This window comes from Phaeodactylum tricornutum, chromosome 9 (assembly GCF_000150955.2).
Source record: "Phaeodactylum tricornutum CCAP 1055/1 chromosome 9, whole genome shotgun sequence".
In the NCBI taxonomy this organism is placed as follows: Eukaryota; Bacillariophyta; class Bacillariophyceae; order Surirellales; family Neidiaceae; genus Phaeodactylum; species Phaeodactylum tricornutum.
In genome coordinates this window covers 183,036-202,105 of record NC_011677.1, presented here as the reverse complement: position 1 = coordinate 202,105, position 19,070 = coordinate 183,036, and the positions used below count along the sequence as shown (strand labels likewise).

The 19,070-nt window shown below is 49.6% G+C and overlaps 6 protein-coding genes across 6 annotated transcripts; 2 read left to right on the top strand and 4 right to left on the bottom strand.

Moving 5' to 3' along the window:
* Positions 1–1,094: 1,094 nt before the first annotated feature.
* Positions 1,095–3,173, top strand: PHATRDRAFT_35961 (predicted protein; the record flags this gene model as incomplete). The annotated part of the gene is made up of 1 exon (XM_002180555.1): positions 1,095–3,173. One exon carries the CDS (start codon positions 1,095–1,097, stop codon positions 3,171–3,173), a length of 2,079 nt encoding a protein of 692 aa, XP_002180591.1.
* A 184-nt stretch (positions 3,174–3,357) lies between these two features.
* PHATRDRAFT_35960 (predicted protein) lies at positions 3,358–4,278 on the bottom strand (the record flags this gene model as incomplete). Its single annotated transcript, XM_002180354.1, has 1 exon — positions 3,358–4,278. One exon carries the CDS (start codon positions 4,276–4,278, stop codon positions 3,358–3,360), a length of 921 nt encoding a protein of 306 aa, XP_002180390.1.
* A 977-nt stretch (positions 4,279–5,255) lies between these two features.
* PHATRDRAFT_35959 (predicted protein) lies at positions 5,256–5,945 on the bottom strand (the record flags this gene model as incomplete). The annotated part of the gene is made up of 1 exon (XM_002180353.1): positions 5,256–5,945. The coding sequence occupies one exon, from the start codon at positions 5,943–5,945 to the stop codon at positions 5,256–5,258; it is 690 nt and encodes a 229-aa protein (XP_002180389.1).
* Positions 5,946–6,865: 920 nt separating this feature from the next.
* PHATRDRAFT_35958 (predicted protein) lies at positions 6,866–8,238 on the top strand (the record flags this gene model as incomplete). The annotated part of the gene is made up of 2 exons (XM_002180554.1): positions 6,866–7,699; positions 7,801–8,238. 2 exons carry the CDS (start codon positions 6,866–6,868, stop codon positions 8,236–8,238), a joined length of 1,272 nt encoding a protein of 423 aa, XP_002180590.1.
* A 206-nt stretch (positions 8,239–8,444) lies between these two features.
* Positions 8,445–12,658, bottom strand: PHATRDRAFT_46080 (predicted protein). Its single transcript, XM_002180352.1, has one exon. It carries the CDS (start codon positions 12,632–12,634, stop codon positions 8,522–8,524), a length of 4,113 nt encoding a protein of 1,370 aa, XP_002180388.1. The 5' UTR covers positions 12,635–12,658; the 3' UTR covers positions 8,445–8,521.
* A 3,611-nt stretch (positions 12,659–16,269) lies between these two features.
* PHATRDRAFT_46079 (predicted protein) lies at positions 16,270–18,139 on the bottom strand (the record flags this gene model as incomplete). Its single annotated transcript, XM_002180351.1, has 3 exons — positions 17,800–18,139; positions 16,516–17,628; positions 16,270–16,292 (listed from the first exon to the last, which is right to left on the bottom strand). The coding sequence occupies exons 1-3, from the start codon at positions 17,921–17,923 to the stop codon at positions 16,270–16,272; spliced, it is 1,260 nt and encodes a 419-aa protein (XP_002180387.1). The 5' UTR covers positions 17,924–18,139.
* Between the last annotated feature and the right edge of the window lie 931 nt (positions 18,140–19,070).

Here is a 19,070-nt window from a genome sequence, read left to right as displayed (position 1 = left end):
TACCCAGGACAAGGCCTGTTGCGCAGACTCCATCGCCCGTAACTCGGTTGCGGTACTGTCGACATAACCAATTGGGCAAGCGTAAAATACTCGATACCAACCCATCGCGGCGACTACTGGAGGGAAGCTACTGCCGCTAATTCCTTTGTTCCTCAATAGAAGGGAGACTGAGTCCGTGTACAACTACGACAAGGACAGGTGTTGACTGCCGCACTACCGTAAAGCAGCACCTACACTTGGAAGTTTGTTCGGTTCCGAATAGAGATCCGTGCGTTGTAATTGTCTTCGTTTCAAGAGCCTTCTTTGTGAAGACGACTTGCGTTTGCGCGACTCATCAGTTGCAACGGATGGAAGCATATACAGAAAATCGTGCGCTGTAGTTATCTCTCTAGAAGCGCTTATTCGTTTGTCGTAGTAGGAGAGTCTCACACACGCAAACATTGGGATAAGCCGTCGGCAAGGCCTAGCAAGAGAGGTACAGATCCATATTTAGGATATTTTGCTAGAACTATTTCTATGTATGCACGTTGAAAAAGGTTTCAGGGGACAGGTCAATACCGTTCCAATGGCTTTGATAACCTAAATATTTGTAATTATCTACATAAACACTTTATAAAAGCGAATCGGATAGTATGCTCCACTCTTATTCTTGATTATTAAATTGACATTTCCGCTTATTGCCTGATGACGGTTGAGTGCATCCAGAATATTATTATTTAACGAAAGTCTTTGAATCCATTGGCGAAGCGTTTCATGTGATTTCGCCTCCTGGTCTCGAAGTCAGTTCTCGTTCATGTCGTTCACAGTCAGGGATTCAGACGAGGAATTTGGAATTGAAAACAAGCTTTATGTTTTGTGCCTAGCTTGGGGCGCTTTGATGCATATTGTAAAACCTACCAAGAGAAGCGCGTGGACAGTGAGCAACCGACGCCCGCCAATCGGCAGAAACTAGTAGTTCCCCAATGGGAATGGAACAATTCACTGTAACGTGTAGTACATGGTCAAAGAAGAATTGACGGCAAGTAATTCTCTTCATCTTGAACCGAATATCCAGTATTCGGTAAGGAAATCTACACGAGCATATTGCGACAACCATGGAAGCGGCGGAAAGAGGCATCACGCTGGAACTGACTCCGGAAGCTGCTGAGTCCTTGCGATCGCGTCGGATCCTTCCACCTACTTCCGTGATTAGTAACGACGACAACGACAATTGGAATGAAGTCTTGACGGGTCCTATCCTACCAAGTCACGAGAGTGACAACAGCGAAACAATTCCACAAGGAGAACTCAGCAGTGTTCGCGACAAACATCCACAAGAAGACGAAGATGACGACAGTCTTTCTTTGTCACCTCCTCCGCATCTTCCCGTCGTCCGCATTGATTTGGAGCGTCTTGTTGGATACCGACCATGTAGTGAATTGGAAGCACGGCAAGTTCGTTTGCAAGTGAGGGCTGCCCTTTGGGGCTTGGAGGATGTTGATGGCGCACAAGAAGGAGACAATGCCGATGCGTTAGCGAGTGATTTTGATGATCGAGTCGCGGAATTGCTGGAAACACGCGTCGCCGTTCACGGAACCACCATTGACAAGAACCAAGAAGTCGACCGATCGTCAACAGATTCTGCAAACCTAGTCTCGAATCGATATCGATACGCAATTATCGACTATCCCGAATACCTCTGCGAACGAGAAACCCTTTCTAGTACGGACGACAACCGCCCTACCGATGATCCCGATGTACGTGTGTACAGTACGGCGCGTATATGGAAGCGGCTTTTACAGCCACATCGCGTTAGCGTCGTGGATCGATTGCTTCGGCACGTGACCAGCTGCAATCGAGGGCTCCTTTGGAAACACGCGATGCGAGAAGAGCTCGTCCGCTTGGCTAGGGACGAGGAACACGCCCGGGTGGCGCGTCAACAAACCGAGGAGTTGCTCTTGTGGAAAACGGACCGGCGTCAAAGCCAACTCGATAAATTGTATTCCGTCCGAGAAACTTTGGAACATCGCATTGATTTGGCACAGTCACAATTGCGCGAATTGGAAGGAGCGAGAGAAGTGCAGGTCCAGACGAAGCTTGAAGCACAGCGCCTGGATCATGATACACAGTTAGATGGTTTCAGTGCGCTCGATTGGTCGTCCTCGGCCTTTGGTTTTCCGTCCGACTCGAAATTGGAAGATTGCGATTTGTTTGGTCTACGATGGGACGAGGATGACTTTGCCGAAGACGAGGAATACACTTTACTGTCGGAGCATGAGGACAATGACGACGAGTCTCTGAACGAATCGGATAGTGATCATACTGGCGAAAAGGAAGGTAGTGATGACAGCACAAAAGGCAGCATGCGGGATGACACGAGCGGCCAGGAACCTCCGAGGGTGGCTGCAGACGAGGCACCTCTCGCGCTACCGGTCCAAACTGGCGACGCCAAATCTCGCCGTCGACTGGCTACCCGCAAACGTCGTCACTTGCTAAGAGCGCATGCGGAAGGAGCGGAACGAGAAGCGCGAGTACGAGCCGCCAAGGAGGAAGAAGAGGCCTTGCGGGACGGTTTCACGAGCACGGAGCTCAAACTTGCCTCGGCATTGGTCCAATCGCTACAAGGGAAAATGGCACAAGTTGATAATCTATTAGAAACGATACAAGAAGAAGAATGGCAAGACGAAGAAGAAGGCATCACTGAGTTACTTTTGGAAAGCAAGGGCTCCGGATCAACTCCAGACGGGATGGTGTTGTCTTTACTGGACCAGATTTTGGCCATGGTCCTGGGCGCCACGTTGCCCGGTGACCAGACGCTGTTGGATGAGCACGTGTTATGGCTGCGGGACGAACATCGATCGATTGCGACGGAATGGCAAGCGTATTTTGGACGGCTTCCTGCACCGTTGACGGGTCCTGACGACACGTTTACCTCTCCGACAGTGATGGGGGAAAAGACGGAACCAGCGGTTCGGAGTGAACCGGACAATTTGCCGATGACGCCCGATCGGCAAAGCGTGTTGCGCCAAGCCCTGGGAATTGTGGAACACGATACCGTCGATTGGGAAGATGAGGAATCGGACTGTGTGGACACGGTCGGTTGTACCACAAATCCTGCGGTGGCACACGCTGGTGGCAAGGCTATAAGGACGCGTGCCCCTACGAGTGGATTGCGGCCCGGTGGTCGGTTGTAAAGGGTTTGATTTGTATCCGTCCATTTTTGTTTCGTACATGTACAGAGTTGTGTGTACTTCACACCTAAAAGGACCAAGTACGCGTTTTTATGAATAGACTGCATGGGTGGGTAGATAGACAGCTACATAAACGTGTTTTCCAAATTTTTCAGACTAAGATTGTGTGTGTACCGTCCGTACCGCGTTAGGAACGTTTGGCGGCACTTGTTCCCGCCGCCGTGGGTGATCCGTTGGCCAATCCCTGTTTGGACTTGTTGGTGAGTCTGGTGACGATACCTTGGCGACTCTTGTTGATGGTCTTGAAGTGTGTTTCAAGAGCGGCAATTTTGAGTTCGTGTACTTCGTTTTCCGCCGTGAGATCCCAGACCTTATCCTGCAGTGCATCGTTTTTCTTGGTGAGGGATTCGTTGTCTTGTGCGGTTCTCCGGACGTTTTCCAGCAACGAGTGTATGACGAGTTCGGTGGCTTCCTCACTGGAGACGTCCTGCGCCGAGAGTTCGGGTATATCGGTGGTCTTGGTGGCGTTGCGCAAGGCTTCAATCAAGGCTTCCGTGCGTGCCGCATCGTGGGGATCCGCCACGCGCGGTGCGGAATTCGTTCCTGAGGAAGTCTGGTTGAGAGTCTGTACGTTAAAGGCGGCACTCAAATCGAGTTGCTTGACTTCGGCCCGCGATTCGCGCAACTTGGTTTCGGTTTCGGCCAAACGTTGACGCAGAATGTCCACTTCCCCCAACAAATCACGCACCATATCTCGCAAGAGCGTACGGGCCTGCGCGTCGTTCATATTGCGGGTGATTTCGGTGGGGTCCTTGGGGAAGGACTTGGGAACCGTCTTGACGACGTTCTTGGAGGACGATGACGACGGAGGCGTCGCCAACGGGGGAGACGCTACCGGAGGCGACGACGCCACGGATTTGGGCCAGGGTTCCGCCACGGGTTTCGGCCAAGGCTGTGCGACGGGTCGCGGCGAAGCCTGTGCGACGGTTCTCGGTGAGGCCTGTGCGACGGTTCGCGGGAACGGAGTGAAGGACTTGGGCGATTCTTCCAGTTTCGTTTCGTCAAACCGCGAAATCGCCTGGCGAACGAACGAGTTTCCTGACGACATGACGAGACAATAATATTTTGTGTACCTGTGTAACGGCAACAAGAGAGAGGCGAGGTAACGCGACAACCAAGGGAGTCGCTAGATTGACGATGGGTGCGGACAACGACAACAACGACTGCGGACCGAGACGATACCGGTAGTAGTGGTGCGCACGACGAGTGTGGTGTGTAGAAAAGAAAGGGAGGGAAAGTGGTCGAGCTGCCTCCCCCCGAATGTAAGTCCAAGTCCAACCCCCCCCTGACACCCCCCACACGCGTTCCGCACTGGCCTGGCCTGACTTGTCTAGAGTTTCTAGTAAAAATCCGGCCACCGCGCGCAGCAACGGCAAGGCGTTTCTCGCGGGATTCTTCGGTGCACCAGTGACGGCGCGCGTTTGGTTTGGTATCCTTGCCACGGCAGCGAGCGTCGGCGTACCATGTGTGTAATTATCGAGTGCCGCCAAAAGGATACGTCGGCGAGGGTACGGAGCGTCGGGCAAGTATACTACCAGTCCTCTTTTTTCGGTACGGGACTGCCCTCTCTCGGGCACGCCAAGACTTACACGACTTGGAAACCGCCCGAAACCGTCCTCGCGAAACCGTCCTCGCCGATGCGACCCCGCTCTCGAACCCTAACCCCACGATACTTCACAGCGACAGCCATGCCTCCCAAATCATTCATTCCGTCACACTCCTTCGAGCGTAACTACCGCGTATTGGTCAAAAAGTCACATCCATGGATGGGCTACCAACCGACTGACTACTCGCTAACTACTAGTAGTACAAAGAGGATACACAACACAACCAAGGTTGGCCAATATGAATCATGGGTTTTCTGGATCACTCACTGTCAAAAATAGAGTAGCAGTGCAGGGTGTTTGCTCTATAGAACTGCCAAAAAGTTCGTCTGCCGACGGAAATTATCACAAATGTGCCTGTAGTGGCATCGAGGGTGGTGTATGTAACACGCAACAGAACAAGCGTCCTGCTTCCTTCTTCCTACTTGGATTCTTCTTCCGTTACGCTTTTGGTTTCCTCCGAATCATTGTTTTTTCGGTTGCCCTCGTTCCCACAACGGCCGCCGACATTTGTGTTGTTGGCAATGCTGAGACTGGCCCGATTCATGAGGCGCGAAACTACCTTTTGTCGTGTTTTGTTGATTGTCTTGAACTGAGATTCCAACACGACAATCTTTGTCTCGTGAGCTTCATTCTCCGATGACAGATCCTGTACCCTTTCGTACAAGCCCGCGTTCTCGTGCGTCAACGTTTCGACCGTGTTCAACAGCCCATTTATCTTTGCCAGGAGTGATTGCACCACGAGTTCCGTCGCTTGTTCACTCGACGGGATCTGCCCAGGCCCCAAGGCAACCGTATCCTCCGAATGAACCGAAGTCTCACCCGCACTCGCCGTCTCGGGCGTCGTTACCTTTTCCAGATATCGAACGAACGTAGCAGTGCGTTCGCGATCTTCCCGGTCTACGCGGTCCAGATCAGCTTTCGCATCCGCCAATTTTTCGGCAGATTCTGCAAGATTTTGTCGGAGGTTTTTCCGTTCCTGGATCAATTCCTTGACGATGCGCATCAGAGCCGGACGGGCCGCGGTGTCGTTGAGCGGTTCCGTCTGTTTTTCAATGTGCTCCACGTCCAAGGCAAACAATTGGTGGTACATTTCGTCCGCATCGTCCATCTCCGCTACGCCGACCGGGCTCACCATCCGTGGAGAGGCCGCCTTTACCCTATCGCCGTCGCTCGTTGCGGCGGGGCTACGTTTCAAAAAGTTCATGGTCGTCGACTCTCGATTAGGAACAATGGTGACGGTAGGTACTGGTCCAGCTCCCCGCAACGGGGATCTTGTCTTATGTGATAAAAAGTCCCAACGGCGGATGTTTTGGGCATCCCTCATCGGTCCAAACTACAGATATCTCACCCCTCTGGAATCTCGAGTGTGCATCATTCAGTGATATTTCCGTTGTGGGGCGTGTATGGCCAAAAGCCGAGGAGACGTAATCTCGCCTTTGGGAGAATGCGAAAAACGTACCTAGGCTAACGGTTTTCCAAAAATCATGCAGACAGTAGAAAGCCAACCAAAGCCATCCAAAATTGCATTGACACGCCTTCTTTATGTGCCCGGTCATTTTTTACTTACGGAAATGAGGAAACAACTGGTTCGACCTTTTAGCCTTTGCTATTTAGCAAATCACACCCCATATCCAAACGACTGCTATGATATTTTGTTTCTGGCCGTTCGAATAGTCAACGTCTCCACATATAGACAGCTCAAGAAAACCGAGTGCTTGAGATATACATAAGACGAATGAAGACACAAGATCCTTTTTCCGTATGTAAAAACAACGTCCACAGTGCCACCGGAGTTTCGACATCGTAATCGTGCCAGTTCGTCTGTCTGTCAACTTACAGGAAAACAGTACCAACGACTAAAGGGGAACAACGCTGACCTCGTCAACAATCCCATCGATATCACGACTGTCAAACTCATGGTAAAAGGTTCCATGCCACTTTCACCAGCGAAGTCTACTGTAAAGCCCGCAAGCGTGAACGAGGAGGCCCATCATCTCCTTCGTCGTTGCCTTTACTGACACAAGCATCATGGGGCAGATCCTGTCCTTACCATTCAAGCTGTGCAGGCATACCGCGACCTTCTATCGCGGCTTTGTGCATTACTGGATTGGACAGGGCCGAAATTCTCCTTACCAAACGCCCGAGCAGTGCACCTTTGCGCCCCTGCGCGAAACACCGACGGACTCGCCGACGCAAAAGCTCTTTAAGCAGCATGCTCGAGTACATCTTTACAGCCTCGCGTCCAACTTTTACCTCTATCACAAACCGCACTATCGAAAAGGCTCGTATCGGGATGATTTGATCGACAATCTACGCAACGTGGCCATTCCAGGCACGGGCATCCCCTTGTCACTCATGGCCTCGACCCGTCTTACAGCCCTGGGTTTCTTGTTCTCGGCTTATCCTACGGTCAGTCTGGTTGCCGCTGTGCATCAGTGGATAAAAACTCGTGGGAAGACTAGCATTTCAGAGGAATACGCCACCCGCTTGTTGGCCCCGAATGATTGGTTCTCCTACTGGCGCTTGAATTGCAACATTGTTGGTCTCCATTCCGTTCTCAACGATATGCCGGTCGATTACGAAATGGAAAACAAATGGACCTTTCTAGAAAATGGTAAAAAGCGGGGTGTTCCTATTTCACCCTACCTAACCACACCCGGTATTGTCGTCAAGCATCGCAACGAAGAAGGCGGGCTCGGCATTCATTTCTATAGAAATGCCGTCGACGGTGGGGACTGGATTATTCAGGAGCGCATCCAAAATTCCGACTGGGTGCAGTCGATGCTTCCCGCCAAGGCGCCGTTGTCCACTTTTCGTGTCATCACTTGCAGTGCAGCGTATAATGTATCCGAAGCACCTAACGTACGTCGGGATTTTGGAATGAACAAATTTCGATGGCGCTGAGCTCGCCCGATATTTTCACTTTCACGCGTTCTCAATTTTGTTTATTCTTGCGTTTGCAGCGCGCTGACGTGAAAGCTCTTTCCTGCGTATTCCGTGCAGGCCGAGCTGGTGCCGCCACCGATCACGATTCCATCTTGTTTGACGTCGATGTCAAAACTGGAACCATAAAGGGAGGGACGACCAACGCGCACTGGTACCGACTCGGTTTGCACGAAGCCCTACCGGGACGTTGTCCTTGGCGATCACACCATGATTACAGCCTTCACCCGGATGGTGACATTCCCGTGACGGGCAACCAAGTTCCTGATATTGCCCAAATGCTCCAGTTGGTTGAGCAATCCCATTTCGACATGTGCCCACGGGTACCCATGGCTGGCTGGGATGTCGTCTTTTCGGCTGATCCCGAGGTACCAATTTGCCTGCTCGAGGTTAACTTGAGTTGTAATTTTTTTCGGGGCTCGTTCGATCAAAAGGTATTGTCTCGGTTTTATGTTTGATTTACAGTTTTTCCCCGTTCAAGGGTCCTCACGTTCTGTTTTCCTCTGTAGGTATACCTCGACTTTGTCGAAAACGCACTTAAACACCTGCAGGATAAAAGAATCCAGGCAGACACTACCAAAAAGTCTTTCAAGGTTAAGTCTAGTTGACTTGAGTTATTTATTGTCATCCAAAGACACACACACACGCCTGCATAGCAGCAAGAGGATAAAATCATACGGCTCTACATGACGTATTAATATTAAATTTTTAGCCAGAGTTTGGTGAGCGTTTCTGCTTTTTTCAGATGTACGGAGAATCACTTTTGTCGCTCTCTTCCAAAACAGATCCATTCAACACACGCTCAGGCGTACCGCCTTCAGAAGATAACCGTTTGTAAGTCAAGCGTGGTAATGGGTCGGTGCCTTCTTGTGACTTGACCCAACCAGTGTGGGGCGGCACGCGCAAGAAATCAGATGTCGCCGGGGCAGTGTAAAAGTCAATGTCTGCTGATGTACCGGGCTGGCTGTCGTAGGGAACTATGGAGATGTACCAATGCTTGGTATTATTGCTAACGTTGCACTGAAAGATGAAGAAGCGATACCGTTCGTTGCGCCAATTTCCCGACATGGCGTAGCGGCACCCACCTTCGAAATAGCCGCACTGGTGGTACACACCATTTACGGAAGAATTTCCTGCGCCTTCCACGACAATCTGATATGGACCATCGTTGGCTTCGGAATTGGGGATGCTAATTTCGCGCCCGTTGTAATGATCGGCCGGCGAAAGCTGAGAGTCATCGTCCGAATCGTTTATGTTTGCCATATCGGAATCAGCGTGTGAATTGTGATCAGATTGAATTGCGTGGTCGGGTACACGGTGGACGTACTCGGTTCGAAATTTTCCTTGGAGTCGAGAAGCTGAATCCAACACTTCACGTTCTACAAAACTCCACTGGTCTCGATGGTTGTTCATCCAAACAAAGACGGGATAAACACGACGGAGTTCCTTCAATAAACCGACGTACCGCTCATAGCCCCATCGCATTTCGTTGCTGAACTGCTGCGCTTGACGTGTACGAAAGAAAGCTCGAAGAACCTGCAAAATACCCGCTCCATATTCTACGTTGCGGGCAGCTTTACCTTGGCTGGACATGATTCTGGATATTCTCTCATCTTGATCATCATCCGGTGTAGCTGCAATAACCATCAAAATATTCAGCGAAGCGCCGATGGATTCCGATCCGTTCCAATCATTTGGCGTTCTATGGATTTCCTGAAGCGTCGCCAGCGTGAGGCTATTGGTGTCGCGACGGTAAGTAGCTGCAGCGATGAGGTACTGGGAAAGTGCTTCGCTAACACTGTCGGCGAGCACAAATAGAGCTGGACTACTACTCAAACCCAGGTTTCCGTAGCGGCCTAGATCAGCAAATCCATCTCTGAACGTCTCTGCTACATCAATCGCAACACTCTCTGGCGGTTTTCTATCCTTCTCTTGATTCCGTACAGGGACAAGCCGGGAAAGCCTCGATCGTCTCGTAAGATCAGGCCGAAATCCAAATGTGTGCAAGTCGGCCCGAACGCGTACGTCATTCGTTTGAACAGTGTCCTCGTAATAAGCAAGGAAACCTTCGAGGCTTAAAAAATTGCTGCCAGGAAGATCGTGGTCGCATTTAGCAATGGGGTACTTGGACATGATATCGTTTATCTTTTGTTTTGACACGTTTGCCGCGTCGACATCGCATCTGCTTAGATAGATTTCGATTTCACGCTGGCCCATGCCTGGAGCGCCCGGTGAACAACATTCCTGAAAGACTGCGGTGAGCGCTTTCACGGTGGTCTCATTGAGTGCAAATTTGTGTCTGCCTCTTCCTAAATCTTCCAAATCACGCACAATTGGAACGTGAACTGCCCCTGGTAAACCCAAAATGCACACTAGTGCTTCAAAAAGTGCCATCAAATCCGAATGCGTCGGGCCTCTAATACTGTTCATGTCTGGCCCGTTCAAAGAATGATTGGTATTCATCGACATCATGTGCGAGGACGCGTTCGACTCCGCCCGAAGCTGGCTGCGGGCAACTTCCACTGGTACCGAAAGACCTGGAAAAGCCAGGCAGAGTGGACTTGCTACCCGATCCCGCACGGCTAGAGTGACGAGTCTCGCAGGAATCAACGCTTCGATCAAAGCGAGAGTAAACGGATTCTCATCACCTTCCAAAAGCATTGTAGCCAAGTTGCGCACAAACGTAAAGACCTCTGCATTGAAACGAAAGCTCCTCGGCAAAGCCTCCAACAAAACATTCAGAAAAGATATTATTTTCCCCATGCTTGAAGCGGAGCCATCCAATTTGTTTGTATCCTCAAAGCCTTTCCACTCTCTCTCTAGTACACAGGGAAGAGCCACAAGCCGATTAGCCTCTCGTTGCTGCACCGATAGTTGTTCCATTTGTTGTTTCCAAGCAGCGGTCCAATCTGCCAGCGCTTTAAGCTCAGATTCAAGTCGTGCACATGATTGAAAAGCAGCGCTAAAGATTCGCACTGCAGCCTGGCGTGAGCTCTGGTCGGGGCACTCAAGCAGAAACGTTCGAACCCAATTGTCGCTAACATTGTCACATTTTTGAGCGAGATGATGAACAAAGGACTTGGAGACTTCTTGGTTGCTCAAAAGTATCTCTTCCAGCATTTGAGTCCAATCGTTCAGCGCACTCCGGTCGGACGAATAGAGAAGAACGTCAAACACAAAAGAAAGTAACGCAGGCACGCATTGTTTTTGCCAATCATCCCTCCCGCCATTGCCTGGAGGATTGCCAATTCGGCAAATTCCCAAAATTCCCTTTAAAAAGGCATGAAATTCGGCGTCAAAAAGAAAAGATTGCCATCGATGAGTTGCATTGGCTCTACGAACATCGGGCTCGAACGCATCGAAGCCAGTGGAGCAAACTGAAGTATTGATGTCCCGCTGTCGCATCGGGTTATCAGATGGTGGGGGCAAGTCTGAAGATTTCACTTTCTCGTAAAAAAGCATGAGAGCGTTCGCGAACTGCTCTTGTTCAATAGTATGCAGTTGCCCATTCGGCCACTTCGTCTCTTTCTTTACTTTGCCCCCGAAGCATTCCGTCTCAATAGCTGCTGGATCGAAAGGAGTTACATCTTCGTCATCAAAGCGATACCACTTTTCTTCGGAGCCAGGGTTGCGGTCCTTGATAAAGCTGTAGTAGTGACCACCTTGAGCAACTCCGGCGTGCACAAGTACTCCAGCGAGTTTATACTCGTAGTCCTCATCTTTGCCAGCGGGGGAAATGTTGACGTCAACTGAATTATTGGCGTCTTCCGTTTCCATGGGTGAAGGTCCCTGTGCGCCTTGCTCGGCTTCCTCTAGTCCTTCCAACATGTACGGTTTCATATTAAGAGTTTGTCCAAAGGCGCATCGACTGTTTAGTTTCACAGTCTCGAAAGTGTTGTAGTCCAGATCGAACCGCTTCAGTGATAAAATAAGCATATTGGGAAGCGTTGAGATCGCTGTCCTTAAAACAGTATCGGTGTTTACTTTGCAGTTGTCGCAAAAAACTTTGTTACTCCCTTCCATTAGCTCCGTATCGGTCATCGCAGCCAACGCTTCGTGAATGTCAGATTTCCCTCGAATTTGGCAATCAATATTTAGTAGTTTCTCTTCACGATTCGATTTCATACCGCACTGCTTGCATATCTTTTGCTTCGTTTGCTTCAAACCAAAGGTATGATCCATATATCTAAAGTGCTCAGGGGCCCAACGTCTCAATGCGATCTCCAATCTGTCAAGAAGCTTAGTGGCAAATTCAGAAGCGTCATTCTGCTGCCAAACGTCGAACTCCAGCTTTAGACAGGCGCAAGCCTCCACGAGAGTGCGTGGATCGAAACAGCGACCTTTCGATCCCTCTTGTAAGTGAATGAATGTTCGTTGGAACTCTTCCAACAGGTGTCGTGATGTCTTCTCGTCCTCCGTTTCTTGGATCGTGTTGATTGCTTTCGAGGACATTTCATTGCCGTCTAAATTTTCAGATACATCTGATACAACGTCATAGACGCCGGTTTCCATACCGGAGCGTCCTTCGGTAAGAATGAACTCTTCCGGTAGGACTGGAGGCAGGCTGTCAATGTCCTCCGGTTGAATCTGATGTATTGTGGAACCACCAACCGTGGCAATCTGTATCGGGCAATATCGGATAATGTGCATACCAGTGACGTCATTAAAGCCTTCAACAAAAGCATCGTATGAAATACCTGTGTCCCATTGCAGCGAAATCTTTTTCCCGACAAGGTCATTTCCGACTAAAACCGTAGAGCCCCCTGAAGAGCGGAGAGACCTCGGTAAAGGGGCTGAACACATTGAATCCCGTAGCTCTGGCATCATAAATAACTGCTGAAGTACAGAGTTCATGTAACAAGTACATCCCTGATTTCGCAACCCGGAATATTTGGAAGCCACTCCCCTCGTTGAACGCGAATGAGCATCTGCATTCAGCCCAAATTGCCCCCACCGGTGGCGAAGATTCGGAGCAGCGGAGCCTACCAGAGAGTTGATTTTCGCAACAAGAGCGGTGTAACCGCCATTCCCAGCAGATCTTGCCGCTGTGCCTACGACATCAAATCCTCGCCGACGAGAATCCCTATCACAACAGACCGAAACAGTGGAGCACTCCAAAGGAGACAATAAGCCATCGAACACCGCTCCCATCAAGTCGATCAGCACTGTCTGTTTAGACGAAATTCGAGTCCTACCCATTTGGCTTGAAGCAAGCACATGATCTGACCAACGAGCAACTTTGAGCTCAGTCAGCAACGTGTCGGTCGCAGAATGAAAAAGGTCTGTTCCGTCACTCTCTATTAAAGCTCGTAGCAACTTAAGGCAACCACAAAGAACACTCGTCGAAATACTAACAGATTCGCTTTCACTCATTGGCCGGGGACACTGTGTGAGCTTCTTGCAAACAATTGTAGCGAGCGATTGAAGCTCGACTTCGGAAGGGGGCCTAGAGCGAGCAATACTTTGGTCGCCGACAAGGCGCTCAAGGACATCAAAGTGCTCCGTCGCATTTTCCCATGTTACTTCAACTCGATCAACGGCTTGGATTAACCAGGGAAACGCACAATCACATATAACAGGGGTCTCTAAGATCAAATCGTGAACGCTCTTGCGAACTTGCATCGAAATTGGTACAGTCGAGCTCGCTTGTGAACTCTCCGATTCTCCATCCCACCACAATAGTACGATCAGAAATTGTTCGGCGATCCTGTTGGGCAGGTTAATAAATCGTTCTGCTGCTTCGGGAGACTTGAACAATAGTCGAAGGAACCGAAGAACGTCAGTTATCGTTGATGAGGAAATACCGAGGTCGTCAACTACCATTGCTGTTAAGCTGCGCATCAGTCCCGTTGCCGTGGTAAGAGATTTGAGCAATTCGCTGCCAATTTCATCAAGCTCTTCGGAAGGCATCGAGTCTCTTTCTTGTCCAAAAACGCACGCCTTAAGAATCCGCAATGCCACAGCATTTCCTCGACGTGCTTCTCCTTGTTTTGTTGCTTCATCAGTCTCCGGTGACGAGAAGAACCCTACCACTGCTTCAAACCCTCCTGAATCGACGAACGCTTTGCCAAAGGCGTCGGAATCTTGAAGCATGACATTCTTCAAAACCCGGCGAATATCGACGTTCAAAGTAGAAAGAGCGCTTGCCGCGGGTTGAAGAAACGCATCGATTGTTAGCAATACGTAAACGGATCGGTTGAACCTTCCCATGTCCAATAGCTGTGACCAAGGCTCAGACTGAGATTCAACTTCCATTGCATCAGATCCTGATTGCAGCTGGATTTCGCGACCATGGGCGAGGCGCACTTTTCTCGCGATACTTGCATTTGTTGGCATAGCCAAGAGGAGATCCCACGCAAGCTTTTTGGGATCAGCTTGGTGAGGAACCGTATCAACATCAGTCATTTCGTCTTGCTCAATCCAAGGTAGTGCCTCGATTAAGTCGAGAAGCACATTAAACAATTTGCCAGAAAAGTCGCTATTGCCATCGAAAAAGACATGACTCAAATCATGAATTGAAGCACTCCGCGCAGTTTTCTGAGGCGGAATGGAACCGTTTGATTGCGTGGGCCGATCTGCGATGACAAATATCATCTCGCAGCCGTGGACAATTCCTATCTCATCCATTACTGAATCTTCGGGAATTGAATTTAAGCTCATTTGGGGAGACTCAGGAGATGAGCGATTAGCAACACATCCTCTTCCGTTTATCTGGATCGGTTTCACTGCACTGTAACTGCAGTGGCAACTTAAAGAGACTCGCTGTTTCACAGAGGCCAAGGTCTCAAGAGGATGGACATTTAGAGAGAATTTAACAACTGACGCATGTCTGGGTCCATCTCCTTCAGATTCATTGAGCGGTTGGCCTCGTTCTAGGAGCTGAGCCTGCGTTTGAGTTCTTTTCACTACGACACCAATTCGTCGACAACAGGCCTCACCACGCATTCCATGCGGAAGACAACCAACTGCTTCGTCCAACGATGTATTATCAAGAAGCATGGAAAGACGTAAAAGAGTCGACGTAGCCATTGAATATCCATCATCCTCGACTTGTCCAATAGCAGCGTTTAATATTCGAAGAGAGCGCTGAGCCGACCTTCGACATGATGTCTCCTTGTTTTCTATGTCACGCTTTACCTTTGCTAGTACCTCAAACACACGATCACCAAAGCTTTCATACTTCTCGAGCGGATTATTGCGCTTTTCGACAACAGAAACAACGGTTTTTGCCCTCTCCGACACGTACACCTGCAATAAATCCCTCCTAGCCTGCGACGCAACCCAATCCTTTTCTACAGAAAGACAAACTCTCCACAAAGCGTCCAGAGCAACACGCTTCACCTCGGCCGTAGCCGTGGGCGAAAGTCGCAATGAATTGAAGAGAAAATTGAAGCTTCGGTAGGCTCCCTCGCCGAGGTGGTCGTAACTGAAAGAAGGCGAGCAAAATAAATTTATGAAAACAGACTGGCAAACATCTGGAGCAAAAGCAGGGGATAAAACCGGCTCTAGCTGCGGACCTTGAATTGAATTCTCTTGATTAATGCTTCCACCATGTGAAGCGCTGGCGATAAAAATCATTGCAGCCTCGCGATCACTCGGAGAATCGCAAAGTTGCCACAATGTTTCGATCATTTGTGAGTTTATCAAGAGCGGGTCGCTGTTTCCAGGAAGAAGTGGACCCGAAAGTCCATAAAGATGCCGTAGAATACGAAGCCGATCGTTCAGCGCCAACCAATGCTGACTCAATTCAGCCTCGACTACTGATGTTCTAGATTGAATTGCTCCTTGTGGAGCTCGTCGAAATACTGACACAGTGCCCCCCTTTTTACGTCGCTCCAAGTACGCTGTGAGTTCGTGAAAAACCAACCTGGGCAAAGCAGCAGAGTTGTCTATGGCAATTGATTCAGCTTGACCCCTCGGACAAGCCTCAAGAACAAAGTGAGTCAGCTTGACCATACGTAAAGCCTGAACCTCGTCCACAGGCAAGTCACCCCGGCTACCTGCATTCGCTGATAAGGCAATAATACAAGACCGAAGAAAAGATTCGCGATGCTCACTTCCTTTTGGCTCTACTCGCAATTCGTGAGTGACATATTGCTTGATACTGTCATAGGATTTAAGAGAGGACGCATCTGGATGGGTCAAAACTGACCAGAGAAGATTCAAAACTTCCTCGCGCACTTCGTCGGAAAGTAGGATATTTCCTGCATTCACCTTGGTATCTGACACGCTTCCGGTGGCCAATACGGAACAGAACTCTCCCACCTCCGGCAAAAGATGACGCTTTTCGTTCGTTTGCCCTAAAGAAGCCCGAACGGCCTCCAGAAGCGGGATAGCCAAATGTGTCGGACACAGTGGAAGGATGGAGACCAAAAGTTTATAAACTTGTGTGGACACAGCAGCGTCAGCTTTTCGCGTACAAGTTTTCCACGCAAAGACCAGATGCGAGGCCTGCAAACAATATTTGTTCGGTTCTGCTCCGTCTCCAATCAGACTGCTAGGTTGACCTCGCCTACACATAGAGGCCAAAAAGGTAATCAAAACGGTAGATCTCGCAACCACCTCGCGGTGAATCGTAGTATCCCCCAAAACCTGCTCGACAATTTCGTTTTCAATCGCCCATTTTGCCAATTGATGTTCTAAAGTATTGAATTCCTGACCATCCGGTACTAGAACCCCCTGCGATTTTAAAGTCGGCGGCGGGTCCACACCAGCAGTTCGACAAGTTATCCAACCTTCGGGCGCAGGGTAGGCCTCCTCGTGCTCCTCCGATTTGTGTTGATAGTAGTCGACATCGCGATCAGTGCCCGGTTGTTCTTCGTCTGCGTCTGACAGAAACCACCATTTTTGCTGCGACCGCATCGTACAACGAAACAGAGTGAGTTTCTTGCCCACTTGATCAGCAAACTCGGGCTTGTCCGGAACCACATGCGTGAAGAAGATCTCACCGCCAGGCTTGGCGTAACCATCTGGTGTAGTCCCCGCCGAGAAATGATACTCTCCATTCACAAAAGGACAGCCAGCTCCGCTGACAACAAACATTCGGGGCGGTGGTCGATGATCTGCACAGGCATCAATGAGATCGCCGACTTGTTCCCAGCCAAACAGTCTCAGTGGAAGACTTTGCGACGAAATCAGTTTTAAAACGAGCGATCTCCAGAACTGATAAAATTCATAGGTACTGCTCCTTCGTGTCGAAATGAGAATATCAAATATGTGTTGTAAATCCCGCTGGATCAAAGTGAGCTGGTCGCTTGGCATCTTCTTGAGATCGTCATCGCTGAGTGTTCCAACATACTGCATGACGGCATTTCCGACAAGAATGGCATCTTCTTCCACCGCAGTTGCTTCGGCTGTCCGTTCCAGCGCCGCGTCGCCAATAGCTTGCAACACATGGTGCAAAATATCCAATTTCGGAAAAGTAGGCAATCCAATATGCGACAGCAAGTAACGCTCGAGGGCCGCGAACCCAGCACTCATGCGAAAACGTTCTACAACTCGCATTCGGACATCAGGTAAGCCCTGCAATTGATTCATATTCCAAGATGCCTTGGCTCCTCTGTAAAAGGCCTTTGTCCTATTAAAACAGAGCGAGAGAGTCGACAGGAAGACGCATTCTCCCCCACGTTCCGCTTGGATTTGCAAATCCTGGGCCACTATCTTTGTCGCAAGCAAAAGGCTATCCGTCACACAGTTTCGTTCCAGCTGACCGATTTTTGAAGGTACTTGGTCGACGAGAATATTGATCATCTGCGATATGTAACGTTCCACGAAAGTGCGAGCATCCGCGGAGATTGCGAAGAATGTGTTGGCAGCGTCTAGACTTTCTACTGCCCTCTTCCAGATCACTGTTGGCGCAGCGAGAAAAGCGCACGAAGGTCAGAAACAGCGAAAAAGACCTTTTAAAGCACAAAGATAGAGTAGCTGCACGATCCCGTTCGATGTCAAGAATGACTCCCGAAAGACTCATCCTTATAGCCCAATTGCTGTTCCCGAAAAGCGAAAAGAAAGAAACTTACCAGTCTGTGACTTTTCCAAACCATTGCCTACTTCCACCCATAGCTGCAAGATTTCGGTCGACGGTGCGGTAATTGCAGTTTGTATCGGTGTGGGTTCCAAAACGCCTTGCTGCGCCTCCGTCATGATGCTGTTTATAGTGCTGATGCTGGATCACACACAGTCAATCACAATACGAAGCACGCCAACGAAACAACAACAAAAATTAGAGCGCTTCGATCCCAAAAAATCCTAAAGCGTCTCCTGTATAATTTTATTACCGTAGTTTCCTCGGAGTGGGAAACACTTGTGTCGTATTGCAATGCGCAGTAGTGCGAGATGCTGCGAGTTTGGATCGCCCGGGGAGTTCCCAGCCAAAGAACCGAAAGTCCTCTGTTGCGATCTGCGGCGTCGGGTCGCGTTCCGGCACGATGTGTCTGCCGAAATCCGGGATGTGTCGTGAAGCGAAACGAAGGAATGCCCCTCAAGGTCAAACCTGTCTTTTTCGTAAGTGGGGTTACATTGGAGGATGACGGGAGACAGCAGGACGCGATGTCTACACCCAGTTTCCAATTTTACTGTGCTAAGTGTTTCGTCAGACTTTACATGTTAGTTCTGCACTAGAAAAAAAAACTCCATGCTGCAACGTCGCATTAGTCATACATACGCAAAAGCCGTCGAGTTGAATGTTACGATTGAACCCTGTGTAGTGCAACAGGCCAGGCCGGTCGCGTCAAAATTGATCCTGCTGCACGGCAATATGTTTACGTTGCGTGAGATGAGACTTCTACGGAACAATTGTAAGACTGCCTGCTACCAAACCACATCCCAGGTCTTTGCTTTCCTCTGCTCTCAAGGTAGTTTGGACAACGACGACTTTTTCCGGTAGTAAGAGAGGACCGAGAGTCACAATATAGACAAGCTAAACAAAACGACAGACGATACTGGTATCATTGTCATAGCTCTATGAATTTACTCAAAATACGTGCAGCAATCTCTGTCAATAAATGCACTGACAATCCCGTTCTCGCCCGTTGTTATTTGGGAACAAAGATGGGCACTCCCGCCAATGTTGACGCTAGCAAGATACCCATACTCATGAAAAATATAGTCCCAAACACGTTCGCGATGACCACGGTAATTGTGATGGCCGTGGCACGGTTCACGTTGAAACGCTTTTGAATATTCGCAACAACGTCGTCGAACTTGGGCGAAATAGCGACGCTCACTGCCAACCTAGCGGGACGAATGATGTTGTTGAAAATGTAGAAACCTGAGTACACCGCGAGAAAAC

Bases quoted from the DNA above. Each gene is read 5' to 3' on its own strand.
- PHATRDRAFT_46080 (XM_002180352.1), bottom strand. From the start codon at position 12,634: ATGAACTCTGTACTTCAGCAGTTATTTATGATGCCAGAGCTACGGGAT.